This window comes from Melanotaenia boesemani, chromosome 22 (genome assembly GCF_017639745.1).
Source record: "Melanotaenia boesemani isolate fMelBoe1 chromosome 22, fMelBoe1.pri, whole genome shotgun sequence".
In the NCBI taxonomy this organism is placed as follows: domain Eukaryota; kingdom Metazoa; phylum Chordata; class Actinopteri; order Atheriniformes; family Melanotaeniidae; genus Melanotaenia; species Melanotaenia boesemani.
The window spans coordinates 19,610,805-19,628,654 of NC_055703.1; the positions used below are offsets into that span (position 1 = coordinate 19,610,805).

Genomic DNA, 17,850 nt, shown 5'->3' on the forward strand with positions numbered 1-17,850 from the left:
GTAGTCTTTGAATAGTTAAAATACACGAACAAAACGTGGCTTAAAACTACAAGTACCAGAATGAGACAGTTTTCTTGCGCATGCTCGTAAGTAAGCAAACGTATAAGAATAAAAGGAAGCCAGTCGATGCAGATTGCAGTAGTCGCTCCCGACTTTATGCGTTAAAAAATCAATGATCATCTGATTATATTCTAGGTTTATTCTGCGATATTTTACATAATTTACTTAACGATACTGTAGGTTACATAAATTTTGTAAGATTACTCGGTACAAGAGAGCGACAGACGAAAAACGTGCATATTCTTCACTAGTCCGGAATAGCTGCTGCGGTTCGAACTAGCTAACGCTAGTTAGCATTAGCAGCACCGGGGCCCAGGCAAGCAAATTCTCTTGATAATAAGGAATTTCCGGGCTATTTGTTTAACACATTTCGGAGACATTAAAGCGCAATGGCTTGTGGAGCTACTCTGAAAAGGACTCTGGACTTTGATCCATTAATGAGCCAGGCTTCCCCCAAAAGAAGGAGGTGTGCACCCGTCATGTCGCCGGTATCTTCGCCGCAGAAATATCTGCGTATGGAGCCCTCACCTTTTGGAGAAGTGTCGTCCAGACTCACCACAGGTGGGGGAAAAATGGTTAATCCTGTATTGCAATGTACTTACTGGTTAAGTATTTTTATACTATCCACTGGACTGTGTTAAAACGATCCCTTTAACACATATCCTGGGATGTGAAGTAAATGGAACAAATGAATGTTTGAATGAATGTTTTTATTGTTTTTGTTGGCTGCCAAAAACGCTTGTTTACAACTCCGTCCGATTACAAATACGTTGTGAGTTGCGAACAACATGGAATACTGGGCCAGATATAAATTTTATGTAGTTTCAGTTTGGGTCAGACTTAGACGCAGGGATGCATTTTTAAGGTCATTAGTATAATTTTGAGCACAATAATACAGTAACATCTGGATTCATCTCCTAAACAACGTCAAGTAGTTAAATCTATGAAAATGACTGTGTTGTTTCATACATCAAGAAATGTTTTATCTGTCTGTTTCAGAGCAAATTCTACACAATATAAAACAAGAGTACAAGCGTCTGCAGAAACGTCGGCATCTGGACTGTGCTTTCCAGCAGACAGAGGGCTGCTGTCCTCAGGATTTGCAGAGCATTCAGGGTACATCTCTCCTACCAGGTAGCTACATATTGCATGTTGTAATAAAGACGTTGACTAGTATCTCATTAAATTCAATAACTAACCACTAAAGGTCTAAGGGATAATATAAACTACACTCATGATCCTTCACAGTTTAGAATTGAAACTTGTTGCCTGTTGGAATGAAGTGTGCAAACAGCAGATCATATTTACTGTTTACAAGCCTGGTGCTCAAATTAAATGCCTACACCTTATCTTATTACAATGGCTTCTTGTTAGTCATTTCCTCTTGGTAGATTTTATAGTTTGGCATGGCTAATGGTTGGCGTCTTCATAGAAAATCCCCCTGCTATAGCTAGCCAACACTGAGGACTAGTAAATGGAAAGCCTTTCACTATCTTCTTTAGTGGAATTAGGTTATTTTCCCCCCTAAGCCTCAATGAAAAATGTACTCAGTGAGTATATCAATGTATGAAATTCTTCATTCTGGATGTTTTTCACTGTAGACACAAAAAACCCCTTCAGGATTCTATAGATAAATGGATTTAAGATAATGATATGTAGAGTGGAAGAAAAGATTGAACTCTTTGTTTTGTATTTATGCCTTGTAAAACCTGTTCATCTATAATCAAAAAGGCACCACTTGATCTTTGTGTATATTGTTAATTCCGTGTAAATGTTCTTTAACTTCTTGATGTTAAAATATCCATGGTATGTATGTATTTTATTATGAGACTGACCTAGTTGTTGTGGTGCCACTATTTGAGCATTTTAACTTGTTTGTTTTACTTAAATCTTCCAAATAGGTACATCCTCAGGTGCCTCTTCACCCACCAGGAAAGAACAGCCGCTGTTTTCCCTCAGACAGGTTGGGATGATCTGTGAGAGACTACTGAAGGAGCGGGAGGACAAAATCCGTGAGGAGTATGACGAGATACTGACGACAAAGCTTGCTGGTAAGAATTCTTATTTTAGATTTTAGAAATTAAGGCTGAATGGTTTCATGAGTAATTAAATAGCTGTATTACAAAATATCCTTGATGCAAATTATGGGTTTCAGTGCTTTGTTTAATCCACATAAATATTTTCTGCTCAGTTGCCATAATGCATCACACAGAAAGTTGTTGTCACACAACATGCTTACATGTTACATTTAAAGAAGGCTTGATTTGATGGTGTAGTGGTAGAAACAGAAGATAAAAACTAGCTGCTAGTGGAATAAAAGGGCAAATTATGTCTGAAGTTTGGAACTGTTTAAACAAAAGAAAAACAAAAATACGCTACTCCTGTGTTTGTTGTAACACTGAGTTAGTTAACCATAGTAGCACAAGTTCAATTGCTATTAGTTTAACAAAGCTGCTGTTATAATGTAGTCTTATTTGGTGTCTATTGCTGAATCACTTTCCTGGCTGATAACAGACACCAAAAAGGGAAAAAAGAGGCAGATAATTGCTGACAATAGTTGACATTTAGTAGAAAGCAATTAACTAGTCTGCTGTTGTACTGTTATCATTATGGTAGTAAATAATTATATTGGTATCTTTTATCAGATTACTTGGTTAATTTTACAATAACATAAATTTTTGGATTATCTAAATAATCATTGGCCTTAATATACATTTTATTGATGATTTAAATGATTTAAAAATGGTATTTTCTTTCACAGAGCAATACGATGCATTCGTCAAGTTCACACATGACCAGCTGATGCGAAGGTTTGGAGAGCAGCCTGCTAGTTGTGAGTATTTTTACAATGTAATTGTCAGACTTGTAGCCCTTTATGGTCTCCAAATTGGTCTCTAAAGGTTAGAATTTGACACAAATGATAGTCAATGAACTGTAAGTTTAACAAAAGGCCTTTGTTAATAGCATGTGTTTATTTTGATTTCTAGATATTTAAAGTAAGTTTGACAACTAGCTGCCCTCAAATAAGAATTGGACTATTGGTCAACTGTTTCTTTTAATCCAGTAGTTTAATAACCAGTAAAGAGGTGCAAAATGGTTATGGGAACTTTTTTTTCAATACCATGCCTAATAAGTTTTAGGCTGAATCCCATTTCTACCCCTGAACCCTTCCCTCTGTTTCCCGTGTTCACGTTAGGGGATGGGCTAAGGGTGGGGGCCACACAACCCTCCAAATGAATACAGCCCAGGACCTCACTTCAAACGAGGGGGTTTGAAAAATTTCCCGAAAGACACCGAATACATCAGCAAAGATGGTGACAGAAGGAAGGCAGGGTGCACCTATAAATGTATATTCAGTATCAGTAAGGATGTAAATAGGATTTTAAAATTGTGTTCCTTCTTGTGGCCATTTATTTACGATTTCATTCATCATGGGGCTGTCTTAAAAATTGCCAACTTAGCTCTAACCAGTAATGTTCATTTACTTCAACGTTAGCTAGTTTGCTAATGTCGCTAGCAGTCTTCAGCATAGCCCTACGAGTGTGAAACATAACGTCTCCTTTCGTTTTTTCAACTTATTGAAGACAAATGTGAAAATATGCCCAGAGCTCAGGCAATTTAAACCTTAAGGCATCTTTGTTTATCATCAGCTTGTTGCCATTTGGTTGTCATAGATACCTGTCACTTTGTCTGACATGGCAACTAGCGACGACTTCTGATGACATATGATAGTAAGGTAGGGGTATCTTATTTCCTAGGGGAACGTTTTCACCCTTTACCACTTTGAAATGTGATATTAAATGGGTAAGGGTGCTGTGGTGTTCAGGGAAGTAAAAGAGTGATTGCAGTAAATGATAGACATACAATATAATTCAGTGTTCTTTTTTTTGTTTGTTTTTTCACAGCAGTTAATTAAACTTCCTTTCTCATACACAACTCAGTAGGAGGTTGCTGCATCATTAGAAGTCCCCATTCTGTTACAGTGACAGTATATATATATATATATATATATTTTATCACTATCTAAAAGTTACATCCCGAACACAACTAAATAAAGAAGAAATACTGACAGAGGCAATACCTCTGTAGAAAAGTACAGAGCCACAAACTTAGTTAATAATAACATTATATAGAGCATTTACTTTAGTACAAATCTGTGTTGTGTTTATTTTTTTGCATTAGTTATACTTAGTCTGCTTCTAGAAATTGATGATACCAGATGATGTCTGTTCTCTTTTTGGCATTGTACAGTATAATATTATTGGTCTCAGTAAGAACAGGCTACATAAAATAATATAATTCAACTTTATGTTGTTCAGGGAGCATTTGACAATTTTTTTGCCATCTCATAATATTTTATAAATTCATCCATTGTGTCCCTCCACAGATGTTTCCTGAGTGCTGCTGTGATTTTTTTTTTTTTTTTGGCGGGGGGGTCGCAAGCTACTCCAGGGACTTCTTGAGTCTGTATGGACTTTTCTCCCAGCTGTGCCATGTCGCCTCTATGTGGACTTTTTGTGGCATCAACATTTGCTGTTGCTCCCAGGGTTTGGAGGGCTTCCTGCTGCCAACATGTCAGAGGACTCCCTGAAACTACCAGTGGCCTCTTAACTGCCGTGTCAATATTTATTTGGCTGTATTCTGATGCCTTCACAAAAGGCTGACTGCCACCACACACTTGGCCTTTTGTTTTAATTTTTTAATGTGTCCTATTGAGTAATTTCACCGAGGATGTTTTGCAGTTTTTCTGTATGTTTTGAAAAAGGGATTGAACATTGACTGAATGAAGGCAGCTTTCCGACTGGACATCAGGAAGAGTTGTTTTGGGTTTTCTCAACATTGTATAAACTGTACCGGTGATTACTACTTTTACATTTGTACATTTGTATACACCATATTGTTTTCTCTTTTTTGTTTTTTGTTTTTTCCTTTTTGGCTTGACTTTAGTTGACTGTAACAAAATTCTACTTTGTTTATTAATTGCTTTGGTTTGCTGTAGGTTTCAATGGTTTTTATTTCAAGTAAAGAAAATTAATAAAGTCTTTACTTAAATGTTTTGGTTTGTACTGAGTGTTTTCTTTTGTTGTTTAAGAAAAAAATAGAATCAATTTTTTCATTTGCATCGGCTAAAAAAATCTAAATCTTTTTGTAAACTTCAGTATAGTTAAAGAAAATGAAGCATTTACACAATTACGTGAATAGCAGAAATATATCAACACTTAAACTGTTTGAAACAATTCATATTTTTAGATTAGATTATTTTAAAATCTTAAGAAATGGGAAAAGGGTCAAGTGATTAGATTTTGGGAGTAATCCGAATCACCGCCCAGATCCAGGAATTTTTTTTAAGGATTATTTACTGTGATGGGATTTGGATAATTTTGCATTTACTTTTTAACTCAAAAGTAATGCCCACAAACACTGGTTAAAATAATTACAATGGCTTGGCGGGTGTTTTCGCTCTCTTAGTGCTTCATTTTTAAAAATTTTTCTAAGTTATAAAAATATTTCAGCGCTATTGACGTAATTAGAGACGAGACGAGACTCACTTTCTGGAGAAGCGGAGGCAAAAATCGAACTAGCCTTTTTTTTTACGCTGGTGACGTACAGTAGCGCAGCCCGTGATTGGACGAAAGGACAGGAAGTAGTGTTAACATGTAAGTACGGCAGCTGAATGTGAACGGGTCGTGAGAAGATTTGGCTTGTTTCACATGACTTTTAACATATTTAAATTTTTCGTGTTGGAAACATGGCTTGCTTCTTTAGAAAAAGAATTGCAGCGAAGGTAATAAACTTGAGAGTGTTGACAATAAGATTGCGCTAATGCTAACAAGCCTTGTTGCTGGAAACTTGAACTGACCATTCAGGTACAGCTGAAACTATGCAATTTGTTTTATTTATTTTGTCTAGCTTGGGAGAACGCTGCAGCAATCTGATGATGTGTTTATACCAGCTCTGGCAGCAATTCCCGTTCTGAAGAAACAGTTAAGTGTATTTGCTTCCTATAATAACCAGATGTGTGTCCTCTTAAATCTTCTCACATTCTCTTTAGTTATCTGATCTTGTTCCCTTCAGGCAGCCTGCTGACTTTAAACTGTCGCTCAGCACATTAAGAATCAACGGAATTTTACCATCACGTGGAGACATTCAGCTGCAAACAGATAACTTGGCCTCTCAGGTTAGATTCAACATAAATAGTAAACTGGTTTCAACAGTAGATGTAATGTACACAGATCAGTGTTAATTTATCCAGAAAAATAACACATTTCTTTAATTATGTATCTTAATTTTTTGACTGTTCAGTAGGGTGTGCATGTTTTTGTTATATATCCTCCATCCGTAGTTTGGGTAACATCTTTCTTGCTTCAGATGGCAGTGTCTTCCTACATAAAGTGTAGGAGTATTGCAGAACTACAATAAGGATCTAAATCTCTTACGTGTTAACATGACTTAAGTAAAAACACACACACAAAAAAAACCTATCTAATCCACACTGTGTTTCAGTTGAAACAGGACAGTGTGGTGGAAGACATCTCTGCTGGATGTGGAGTGATCAACTTTAAAGTTAATCGCAGACTTCTCGCTGAGGTTTGTGATCACACTGGCTGAAGTGATGGAAAAAATAAATATTTTGACTGCTTCTGCTCTGAGTGACTGATGGCGGAGAAGAAGTGGGACTAAATAAGCTTGAGCTGCGTTTCGCTCCTTTTGAGCGTGCTATCCGTTGTGACTATTCTATACTAATGTTTATTTCAATACACACACACAAAAAAAAAACACTTTTCACATCAAAATCTGTTTTGTCTGTTCCAGAAATTGTTGGAGCCATTTGGAAAAGGAGAGGATGAGAAGTTTGGGTTAAATAGTGAACTTTTTAATACTCTTAAGAAAGGAACAACATTAGTGGAGTATAGGTGAGCTTAGTTTTATGTGTCCTCTTCTTTAATATTACCAAAGTCTCCCCTCTTGAAGATATATTAAGAAAGTTTATGTGTTTGCATATTTCAGCTCTCCAAATATTGCCAAAAAGTTTCATGCTGGACATTTGCGTTCTACAATTATTGGTCAGTTTTAAACCCAATGCCATGATACGTTTATAGGTTAATGTGCATGTGAATTGTGTTCTCAGTGAACTTACATTTTGCGCCAAATCCCTCTTAGGCAACTTCATTGCTAACCTGAAAGAATCCCTTGGAAACAATGTTATTAGAATGAACTACCTCGGAGATTGGGGCATGCAGTTTGGTGAGTAGACTATGATATATTTCTTAAAAAGGTTTTCCTTGTGTGTCATTTTAATCAACAAAACAAGAAGTCTTTATTGGATTTCAGGTTTGCTGGGAGCTGGGTTCGGTCAGTTTGGATGTGAGGAGAAATTAAAAGAAAATCCCTTACAGCATTTGTTTGAGGTGATCATTCATTTAGCTGAATGAGTGCATGAAATATTGTTAATGGTGCCATGGTCTGACTGCATTTTGTGTTTTTGTCTTTCAGGTTTATGTTCAAGTCAATAAGGAAGCAGAATGCAATGAAGATATAAAGAAGGCTGCAAGAAACTTCTTTAAACAGCTGGAGCAGCATGAGAGCCAAGCTGTGTCGTTATGGCAACAGTTCAGAGAGATCACAGTGAAGGAGTATCAGCATGTTTATAAGGTTCGGCCTTTCAGACATCTTAGAAATCTGAAATACAAAGATGATGTGACATTTGAAAGACATGGGATTATGTCATTACCTTGCTGAGATTTTTCTCAAATCTTTCTAGCGGTTAGGGGTCCACTTTGACATTTACAGCGGGGAATCATTTCATCAAGCCCAAGCCCAGGAGGTGGGGCAGCAGCTGCAGAGCCAAGGACTGTTGAAAACCTCAGAGTATGTAACAGCCTTTGACAAGTAGTTGTTGCAATAAATGAGCTACAAGAACACTCACATGCAGTGAGTTTAGTTCTAATTACAAGGTGAAAGATTTTAACTTTAATTAGTGACCTGTAATGCACATTATTCTTTATGTGATTGAGAATTGCTGCACCCGTATTGTTCTTTTTGAGCAATGTTTGTGCTTTGCAGTTAATAAAACATCACTAGATACTCTCTAAGACTGAGTTTGCTCCAATCCTGAAAGATGTTGCAATTAAGCTGTTAAATGCCACACTCTTTTCAGTTTATTAGGTTTGTGCCTGTTTGTTGCTGAGCAGGTTGCATGCAGTTATACTTAAGTTTTTTATGCTGAAAACAGCAAGTGTAAACAAAAATATCAAAACAGCACATGACCTGAAATTTTATGAAGAAACACTGTGTGAAGCTGCATAATCAGATCATTATCTGAAAGTTAATAAAAGTGACCTTGATGTTGGACAATGGATTATAAGTTGCTGTTTTGAGTTGAGAGTTTGACTGTTGTTATCAAAGGCTTTCTGCAGCCAAAAATACATAAATAAAACAAACAATATGTACTCTTTAGGTCAAATATTCACTTAATTTACCTTTTGGAATAATTTTCAGAAGCACCACAGAGCAACAATCTATGATGCTTTAGAGACACCTAGTGGCCACCGCTAGTACTGCAGCTTAAGAGATTTCTGTATTGTCTTTATTTTGTTTGGTGTTTGGTTATTTGCAGTCTGTGTGTATTACACACAGCTAAAAATAAATCTATTGATTATAGCCCTTGTTAGTATTTTTTTGTTGTTGTTTTGTGCCATTTAAAATTGATTCACAGTAACTTGAACCCAAAAGTAAAGCCTCTGCATCTGCTGTTGCTGTTTGTTTTGTGTTTACAGCAAGGGGACCGGTGTGGTTGATCTCTCCCCTGATGGAGACATGAGCAGCGTCTGTACTTTACTCCGGAGTGATGGTACAACTCTCTACATCACCAGGTCAGTATAAGCAGGTTTTAAAGTCAGCACCAAATTTAGTCAGCTGTGTGATCCACAGAATCAGAGTATTTGTGGTGTCAATAAAATTTTTTATCCCTCCCTTTCTGAAAGTATTGGTTCATAATGTGTCACTGCGTCTCATTGCTGCAAAGACATTTATTTTTCCATTTTGTCACAGAGACATCGCAGCAGCTATTAGCCGAAAAGAAAATTACTGTTTTGATGAGATGATTTATGTGGTAAGTACATTGGAAAACTCAGTAATTTGTTAATGAAAGTAAATAGTTTATCTTGTTTATCACAGTTTTTGTCTTGCCATAGGTTGTAGAATATTATGAATGGGTGGATTTATCACCATTTTCTATTGTTTTATAACTTAAATTAATAAGTGGTTCATTGAAAGCAAGCACAGACAGATTAATACAATTAAGCAGCTAAATAGGATATTATGCTTTAATTAAAGCATTACATTGAACCATTTATCAGCACTTTTTAATATTGCTGGGGTTGCTGCCTTTTTCCCCCTAAATCTATTTAAAGGAAAATGTACACTTTATTTGCAGAAGTGGGCTTGTTCTCTTTATAAGCTCTCACATAGTCACACTGATGTAAAATGAGGGATCAGTCTCTTGACAGACACCGAAAATACAAACCTGTTTCCTTGTTTAATGACTTCCTTGTTTAATGACTTACTGTAAACTGTGGAAGCTGATGTGATGCTTCAGATATCCAACTCACTCTACTACTTTTCTTCCATCTGTTTGTTTAATCTATATATTTTTTTAAGACGGACAAAAGTCAAAAGCACCACTTCTACCAGTTGTTCCACATTCTGCTTGCTATGGGACATTCTTGGGCTGGCAGGTAACCAAATTATGCACAATACAACTTCAAAACCTGTGAGATTTAATGTAACAGAAACCTTCCTCCCTGGCTGCAGCATTTTACTTTGTTTTTATAGCTAATGAAACTGGATTTAGTGTTCATTTTTACTGTTGCACACTTAACACTGCGTCACCAGACATACGTCATCTATTAGAGCAATGTTGCTGGAGGGAAAGATGTGGGTTTAAGATTGCTATTTCTACCTGAATAAAGGTATTTAACTATTGCTTTTAGGTGTCAGCATGTGTCCTTCGGTCTGGTTCAGGGCATGAAGACAAGGACTGGAGACGTGGTTTTCCTAGAGGATGTGCTGGACGAAGCTCGAATGAGAATGCTCCACAACATGAGGCAGTCAAACAGTAAAGCTTGTCATGCATTCAGCTATTTAGAAATAGAGCCCAAGAGCCCAAAAATTAGCATCATCATTTACAGAACATTTGCATTATGCTCGACCAACAGGTGCCTGCAGAGTAATTATTGTGGCCAGCTGAGGCTGCTGTGCATTAACACAAATAAATCTTAAACTTTGAAACATTAGTGATTCATTAGTATCCCACAGTGATGGATTTTTTAAAAGCCACATTTAATTTTAATGGTGTGCATTATTCATATTATCCACTCCCTTGGGCTGCAAAGGACTTAGTGGTGGTTTTTGCTGTGGTGTCTGTGTTTGGTTCATTAGCAGCAATTTTTTATTAGTAAACAATTTAGTTTAATTTATTTTAGTATTTTTTTTTTCTAACAAATACAGTAAAGATTAGTAGATTGTACATGGGGTATTCTGCTCCCTTTTGCAAATGTGGCAGCTGTCTACATGTAGATATCTACATACCTATCTAGATTTCTTTTTCTTTCTTTCTCTTTCTCTTTTCTTTCTTTCTTTTTTCTTTCTTTCTTTCTAGCAGATTAAAGTTAAATCTTATCTTATTGGAATGTATCATTTAAAAATATTCCCAAACTGCTTATGTCTTTTGCTTTCATCGGTGCTGCATGTGTTGTATCACCTCACTGTCACCTGGAATTACGCAGAGCATTTCTTGAATTATCTGCAGCTTTATCAGCAGCTCGAATCACACGAGACACTTGCGTGAATAAGGAAAAACGGGGCCTCATGTGTCTTTGGTCACGTGATGTTCAGGAAAATAATCGCTTCAGGCTTTATTTTGACACGCCACCTTTACTTGATACAGGCTTTGAGGCTTTTGTGTCACACGTAACATCACTACATGTAGATTTGTTGGTTAGGAATGTTGTTGTTGTTGCATTAGAAATTCTCTTATCCAAACCACAATACTGTAACCAACATGATCCATTTCATTGTTATTAAGGAAAGATCAAAGTAATGAGACAAAAAAAACCCACATATTGTGGGTATATATTGTACATAAGGACAAAAGTGACACCAGTTTTTTCTTTATTCCACAGCCACAAAGGAACTTGAAAACCCAGAGGACACGGCCGAGAAAGTAGGAATCAGTGCACTCATAGTCCAGGTCAGTTATCAAAGCTAACAGATCTGAACTGAACACTTAAAGCAGTTACATTTTTATTTTCAGTGTAATGATTTTTTTCCCTTTTCCAATTACATTTCAGGACTTCAAAGGTCCCCTGCAGTCCGATTACAAGTTTGACTGGGACCGGATGCTGCAGGCTCAGGGCGACACGGGCGTTTTCCTTCAGTACACACATGCTAGACTCTGCAGGTCTGTGTCCATTAGTTATTTGGTCTCCTCTTTTGCAACATTTATATTTACACTTAGTTTTATCTGCCTACTTACAAAGCAACATCTGGAAATGTCCCTCCCAAAACAAAACCAGTAAGACTTGCAACACAAATAGTTCACATGTTAACTATAACGCTGTTGCTGCAGTTTAATGCAAAGGAATAAAGATGTGGCGGCAGCAACGTTTGACCCGTCTCTTCTGCATGAGCAGACATGTGTCACCATCCTGCAGCACCTCCTTCGGTAAGCAAACGTTCCTCCTCTGCAAGCAAAACCTTCTCTGCTAGTTTAATATCAATATTTGCTCCTCTTTGACCAAATCTTCGTTTGTTTGTAGTTATGATGAGGTGTTGTATCAGTCGGCTCAGGATCTGCAACCAAAACACCTTGTGAACTTTTTACTGAAGCTGTGGTAAGGATCAGTAAGGGCTTTGTGTGCTGCTCAGGCTGAAAGTATTACTTTACACCATTGTATTTTATGTTTGTTTCTGGTGCCTTGCAGTCACTTTATTGCTTCAGCACACAGAGAGCTGCCGGTGAAAGGAAGCCCGCTGGATATTGCACAGGTATAGAACCAAAAACCTTTGTGGACATATTTAAGCTCTTATCAGCAAGCACTGAAATGTAATAAAATTTCTTATTTGCTTATTATCAACAGGCAAGATTACAACTGTTTAGTGGTGCCTGCTCAGTCCTGGCCAATGGGATGAGAATCCTGGGCATCACTCCGGTTAATAAAATGTGAAACTAGCTTTTATTATTGTTGTAGGTACCATACTATAACCATGTTATAGTGATATGTATTGTACACAAAAAGCCTCCTATCCCTTTTTTATTTTTTTTTTAATAAAATTATCTTTCTTTGTTAAAGTCAACTTGTTCAAATTAAATTGGTGTCTTCTAGAAACAATACTCTTACTGCTTTCACATGTAATTAATCTAGTTCAGATTTAATAAAAGCTTCAAAATAGCATTCAAATAAACACTGACGTGATACAAAAGACAAGACATTGGAGAGACATGATCAAACATGCAACATCCTTTCAGGTTTGTTTTCCTATGAATACAGTCAGAATTACCAAAATGTGACTTGGATTTAAGACATACTGCACACACAGAGTAAATTAAATACTGATGGAAAATGAAAACCCTCTTTTATATGGAACAGATATGTGTCCTTCAAAAAACCAAAAAAAAAAAAAACCCCCCAAAAAAAGTAAACCATTTAACACCAAATATGTGTTCATGACTTCACTGACTGCATTAGATTTACAAACCTTACCAGCAGCTAACTTCCAAGGGTCACTCTCAATACATCTGGTTATTGAAAGATGGCTTAAATCTGGCACAAAACATTGATTTCATCAAATTACTTTTAAATAGCTGTACTGGAAACTGATAGTACAGCTGTTTCCATGTGAGTATAAGAAAGAGATCTACACTAAAGAAGAACAGAAACTAATTTCTGTCAAACTGCACATAGGGGCAACCTAACTCAGTGTTTATAAAGTGGCTCTGTAATCCTCTCCAGTGCATGATCTCCTGTAGCTCCCCAGAAATCAAGGAGTCCTAAGCAGACCTTGTTCTCCTGCATTGGAGAATCTTCTGCTGGGAGTTTGTGACTCACACAGTGATCAGTTTCTGTTTGGATTCGGTGTCTTTGTCTTTGAATTGGCTGGTCACTTTGGATGTGTCCTGCTTTGGAAGTCCGTACAGGTAAATTGAAGTACACACAAGGATTGCTCCAGAGGCAAACGCGGCCGCTACAAAAAAAAGGAAACAATAATTATTTTTAGAACTTATTTTAAGTAAAAACATGTTATCTGGTTCCCTGTTTATCAAACTAAGTACCAATATTTGTTAACTTTTTAACATTTTAAAACTAAGTGCAGCATAACATTTCCCTGACAGTTGCCCCCCTAAATAATCTATTTAAATGCAAGATACTTTTGTTCGTTATTTTTATTATTCTGCTCATTTATTTTACATCTGAAATTTCCAGAAAAACCACAATTTTTATTTGTTAAATTAACACCATATGCTATGCATATGTGTATAAAATTGTTAACGGGTATGTCCATTAATACCAAACTGCACAGTAACTGCCATAATAATGAAGAATTTAAAGCATTATGTATATTCTAAAAAATGTATCTGAAATTTTCAGGACTTATCGACCACCAGAGTCACTGTGCAAGTCAACCAGTTCTGACAGAACCAGAGGAAAAACAACTGATTTAAGGAGCCATTTGCAGTTTCACTGTACCAACCTTGTGTACTTACGACTGTATTATGATGGCCAACGTGCTTCAAATGTACTATAAAGGTGAAGTTATGGCTTAACCCATAAGAGCCCAACGTGACATATTTTTCACATACAGTTTCTTAAACATTTTGCATTAATTTATGGTATAAACTTTCCTTAAAATCCTGTTGAACACAATCTGATACTTGTCTCCTGTCCCCTAATAGATACCCAGAAGCAAAAAACCACATTATAATATTTTTAAACTATCACATGGTAATCAATGGTAGATACCCCCCCCGCAAAAAATGTAAATTTTTTTTGTTACATATTGTTAAGGGGCCAAATAAAGACCTCATATTTTTAAAAAATGGACCTTACCATTTTTTCATGGGTCGGGCCTTTATGGGTTAAATAGAGGAGACACCACTTCAAGGTTTTTGTTTTCATGAGTTCAGGGTGCCTGTCATTTTCATGTTGTTTTTTTATTGAAATGGCGAAAGATTTTAGTATTACTTCACGCAATCTGGGTCCTCTAAGTAGCAGGATTTGATTAGAGGTAGAGGAAGTATGTGATCTGCTCAGTGCACTTTGTTGTGCTGCTATATTTTAAAAAGGTATTTTGCAATTTGTTTGAATTTATTTTTTTTACTCCTCACTTCTCTCGATTCAGTATTGCACCACACAGTGTGTTCACTTGGTGAACCAGACAGGCTGCAGAAATTGCAGTTTTGAATACTTATAATGTGGATGTGAGAAGCAAACTCACTTATTTGCAGTCCAAACAATAAGACAGACGCAACGGTTGAGAGAACAATAGCAGCTGCAGCAGAGAAGCCCTTCATGATATTGTCTGTGTACTTCACCACCACTGATGTGTAAAGACCACCAACACTGGCCAGAACTAAAGCACAGAGAGAAAAAAGTCAGCCAAATAGCAAATTGAAAGAAAAGAATTTCAAGTTTAGTCATACTTACATACTACAAAGCACACCCAGGGTGTATAACCAAAGAAGAAGCCTTTTTCCAGGACCTTATCTCCATCGTTCATATAAACACCAATAAGGGTGACCACGATGCCCGACAGGTACATCTGGATGTTCCTTACCCACAGAGATGTATCTGAGCTCTTTAAGACCTTCTCAAAGTACACACCTCAATGAAAAAAAAAGACTTTGTTAAACAATTTAACCAATTACTAAAAATCTATCCCAGAATCAAGTGTTAATTTTACCTGCAAATCCAGAGCAGAGGACAGCAACAGCAATGGCAATAAACCCAATTAAGGGATTCTGCTCAATCTGTGGAAAGAAGGGAACTATGTCAGCTACTGGACAGATGCTAAACACAGCAGGTGGTAAAGACAGGTTAAACATATCTTAACTGGCACCCCCTACCTGAACTTTAGTGGCCTCTGCAGGTTTCCACTGCACGAGTGTAACGCCACCACAGAGCATGAATACTGAGAACCACTGCAGTCGGCTGAGAGAGCGATTCAGCATAAAGACTGTGCACAAAGCAGTGCAGGGGATCTTCAGCTGATAGGTCACCTGCATGACAAAACAGAAGGCAAATCTAAAACCTTCCGAATTTACCGGTTCTGTTTTAGCTTCAACCAGTCTGATACTGATAATACGAGCTGAAGACATTATTAAAATGTTTTTTAAAAATGTATTAAAAATCAAAAACTGAAATCTCTCATTTTTAAGCCGTAAGGAGTCTCCACTGACTACTTTGTAGAAAACAACTGTCTCATTTCCCAGAGATTTAAGTTTTATGCTTTAGCATAGTGGAGAAGACGAGGGACATCCTCATGTTCTTTTAACCAGGCCTGTGACATATTTTGATGTCAAAGTGTGTTTTCATTTTTCTTATTGGTTCTTTTTTTCCCTTAACTGCACACATTTAAAATTTTGGCCAAAATTAACATTTCTGGTCCATTTCATCTTCAAATATCCCCATTATACTATAAAACAAATAGTGCACGACTGCAAAAAATATCATCTCAAAAAGGTATAAAGTGAAAATTTCAGTTTTGGATTTTGAAAGCATCTGAACATCTGAATAACAGAATTTTTGTCACACCTGGTAAACAGCTGCATCAAGGTTGCTCAGAGCAACAAAGGCCATATTGTTCTGAACTGCATACACTATTGAAGGCACGCTCAGCTTCAGGAGGTCTTTTGGACTGAAAAATATGTGTTCCTCGATGGCGTTCTTGAGCCTGACAAGGCTTCCCGTTTCTCTGTTTAAAGAGAAGAAATAGCATCACACAGACATTAATCCCACTCATGAAGATTATAATGAAGAATTTTATGCTTTCAAAAATATTCTAAAAGCTGATGATAAAAATAGAAAATCTCTCCATCTGAGAACCAACAACAAATAAATATGACATGAATAAATTCAAAGAAATGCATCCCTGTTTGCTCATCCCAGTATTAAGTGATACTGAGCACAAAGATAATATTGCTTGGGGTGAGCTTTGATCCTTTTTAAAAGGTACATTTTTAACTAAACAACCACGATCAGCAGTGTAGAGAATAAACAATTAAGGCTGGATTATTCTTCTGTGTTGAATCTATATGGAATAATAGCTGTACAGGCTATGACAGGACAAGCTGACATGTGCCTCAGCAGAAATGCACAGAGGAAGGACTTAGCCTAGCTTCTTCATCACAGCAAAGCATCAAATTTCACTGAACAGAAGATCTATCCATGACTATTCCTACAAGACAGCAATAGGTTTATCTGGGGCATATGAATCATCTCCTATACAACTTGTTCTTTACATTAGCCATCAGATGTGGTCTGACTATTGCAGCAAAATATAGATACAGATGGATCACAAAGGAATATGCAAAGAAAGGGATTCAGTTGCTCTGTGATGTTATCAAAGGTCATTTGTTGCTTTTTTATTGTTATTATTTAACCTATATTTTACCAGGTAAGTCCAATTAAGATTACAAGGTATAGTTTAGGCCTCCTCCTAGAATGGAAGTGTAACTGCAAATGAATGTAAAGTTGTTTTGACTAATGGCCTTTATCTGTGATTAAATATTTCTATAATGAAAAATGTCTTCAACCAGTGAGAATTAAAAGATCGCAAAATGGTTTGATAAAAATTAAAATGATGCCACACCAGATCCAAACTAAATGCCTAACGAAGCTTTTCGACTAATGTTTACAAATCTTTGCTTCAAAAAGCTTTAAAACGGAAGCGTCTTGTTAAATCAACAGTCAATAATCTGTATATAGAAATATATATATAATACTGCATGAAATTCCAAACACTTACTTCGCCAGCATTCCCAAACTCAGTATTAATTTAATGACCTCGGTGATGCATACTGCAGTGGTGGAGAAGTACAGATCCCCGGACGAAATGGTCCTTGTGTACCGTAATGCCACTGTGTATGTAGCTGCCACCAGTGTCATTACTGTTAGACAGTAAAGTTTGAAGATGACGCTCACGTTTTCTGAGGAGACAAATGAGTAGAAATGTAGCCATCAACCACTGTATCAATTTTTTAAATCGTTTTATAATTTTGATTTAGTTGTTATATTAGTACTTCACTTTATTAAGAGTAAAGTCAGACGAAAACTTTTGCATTTAAAGATAATTTTATTTATATCAGCTGTGTTGTACCCTTTCTTTACCACACGTAACTGCCCCCCCAACCGTTATGTTAGCTTCCAATAGCATTGGTAAAATGAAAAAATAAAAACTCACCGGTCATATTTCATCTGCTTTGTGTGCGCACGAGTGGGAATGAAGTCAAATAATCTGCTCAGGTTACATGTCACAATGATAAAACTGCCAATCCAGATGGAAGAATGCTGTTCAGCCAACAGGTCATCAAAGCAACGAATCTAGCTTCCTGCTACCTTCATTTCCCAGAATGCAGCGAAAGTGAAAGGGTACGTTTGTATTTCATGCCCGGATCTCCCGTAATTCTATAAACTGGCCAATCAAAGCATTTGAAAGTACATTTTTTTATGTCTCATGCAGTCCAAAATGAATAAATGTTTACCAACATAAAACAAAAACTACAATTTCAAT

The 17,850-nt window shown here is 36.7% G+C and overlaps 3 protein-coding genes across 3 annotated transcripts; 2 read left to right on the forward strand and 1 right to left on the reverse strand.

Annotated features, from left to right (window-relative positions):
- The first annotated feature begins 118 nt into the window (after positions 1 to 118).
- Positions 119 to 5,116, forward strand: akirin2 (akirin 2). The gene is made up of 5 exons (XM_041975374.1): positions 119 to 621; positions 1,060 to 1,194; positions 1,962 to 2,111; positions 2,822 to 2,893; positions 4,448 to 5,116. Exons 1-5 carry the CDS (start codon positions 450 to 452, stop codon positions 4,456 to 4,458), a joined length of 540 nt encoding a protein of 179 aa, XP_041831308.1. The 5' UTR covers positions 119 to 449; the 3' UTR covers positions 4,459 to 5,116.
- Positions 5,117 to 5,715: 599 nt separating this feature from the next.
- On the forward strand, positions 5,716 to 12,417 carry rars2 (arginyl-tRNA synthetase 2, mitochondrial). Its single transcript, XM_041975360.1, has 20 exons — positions 5,716 to 5,845; positions 5,971 to 6,044; positions 6,136 to 6,238; positions 6,565 to 6,648; positions 6,874 to 6,974; positions 7,069 to 7,124; positions 7,222 to 7,305; positions 7,393 to 7,469; positions 7,555 to 7,713; positions 7,823 to 7,929; positions 8,838 to 8,933; positions 9,112 to 9,172; positions 9,721 to 9,797; positions 10,053 to 10,177; positions 11,244 to 11,311; positions 11,412 to 11,521; positions 11,690 to 11,785; positions 11,880 to 11,954; positions 12,045 to 12,108; positions 12,201 to 12,417. Exons 1-20 carry the CDS (start codon positions 5,810 to 5,812, stop codon positions 12,285 to 12,287), a joined length of 1,740 nt encoding a protein of 579 aa, XP_041831294.1. The 5' UTR covers positions 5,716 to 5,809; the 3' UTR covers positions 12,288 to 12,417.
- Positions 12,418 to 12,471: 54 nt separating this feature from the next.
- Positions 12,472 to 17,710, reverse strand: slc35a1 (solute carrier family 35 member A1). The gene is made up of 8 exons (XM_041975367.1): positions 17,521 to 17,710; positions 17,086 to 17,266; positions 15,873 to 16,032; positions 15,185 to 15,337; positions 15,022 to 15,088; positions 14,766 to 14,942; positions 14,557 to 14,691; positions 12,472 to 13,305 (listed from the first exon to the last, which is right to left on the reverse strand). Exons 1-8 carry the CDS (start codon positions 17,525 to 17,527, stop codon positions 13,166 to 13,168), a joined length of 1,020 nt encoding a protein of 339 aa, XP_041831301.1. The 5' UTR covers positions 17,528 to 17,710; the 3' UTR covers positions 12,472 to 13,165.
- Between the last annotated feature and the right edge of the window lie 140 nt (positions 17,711 to 17,850).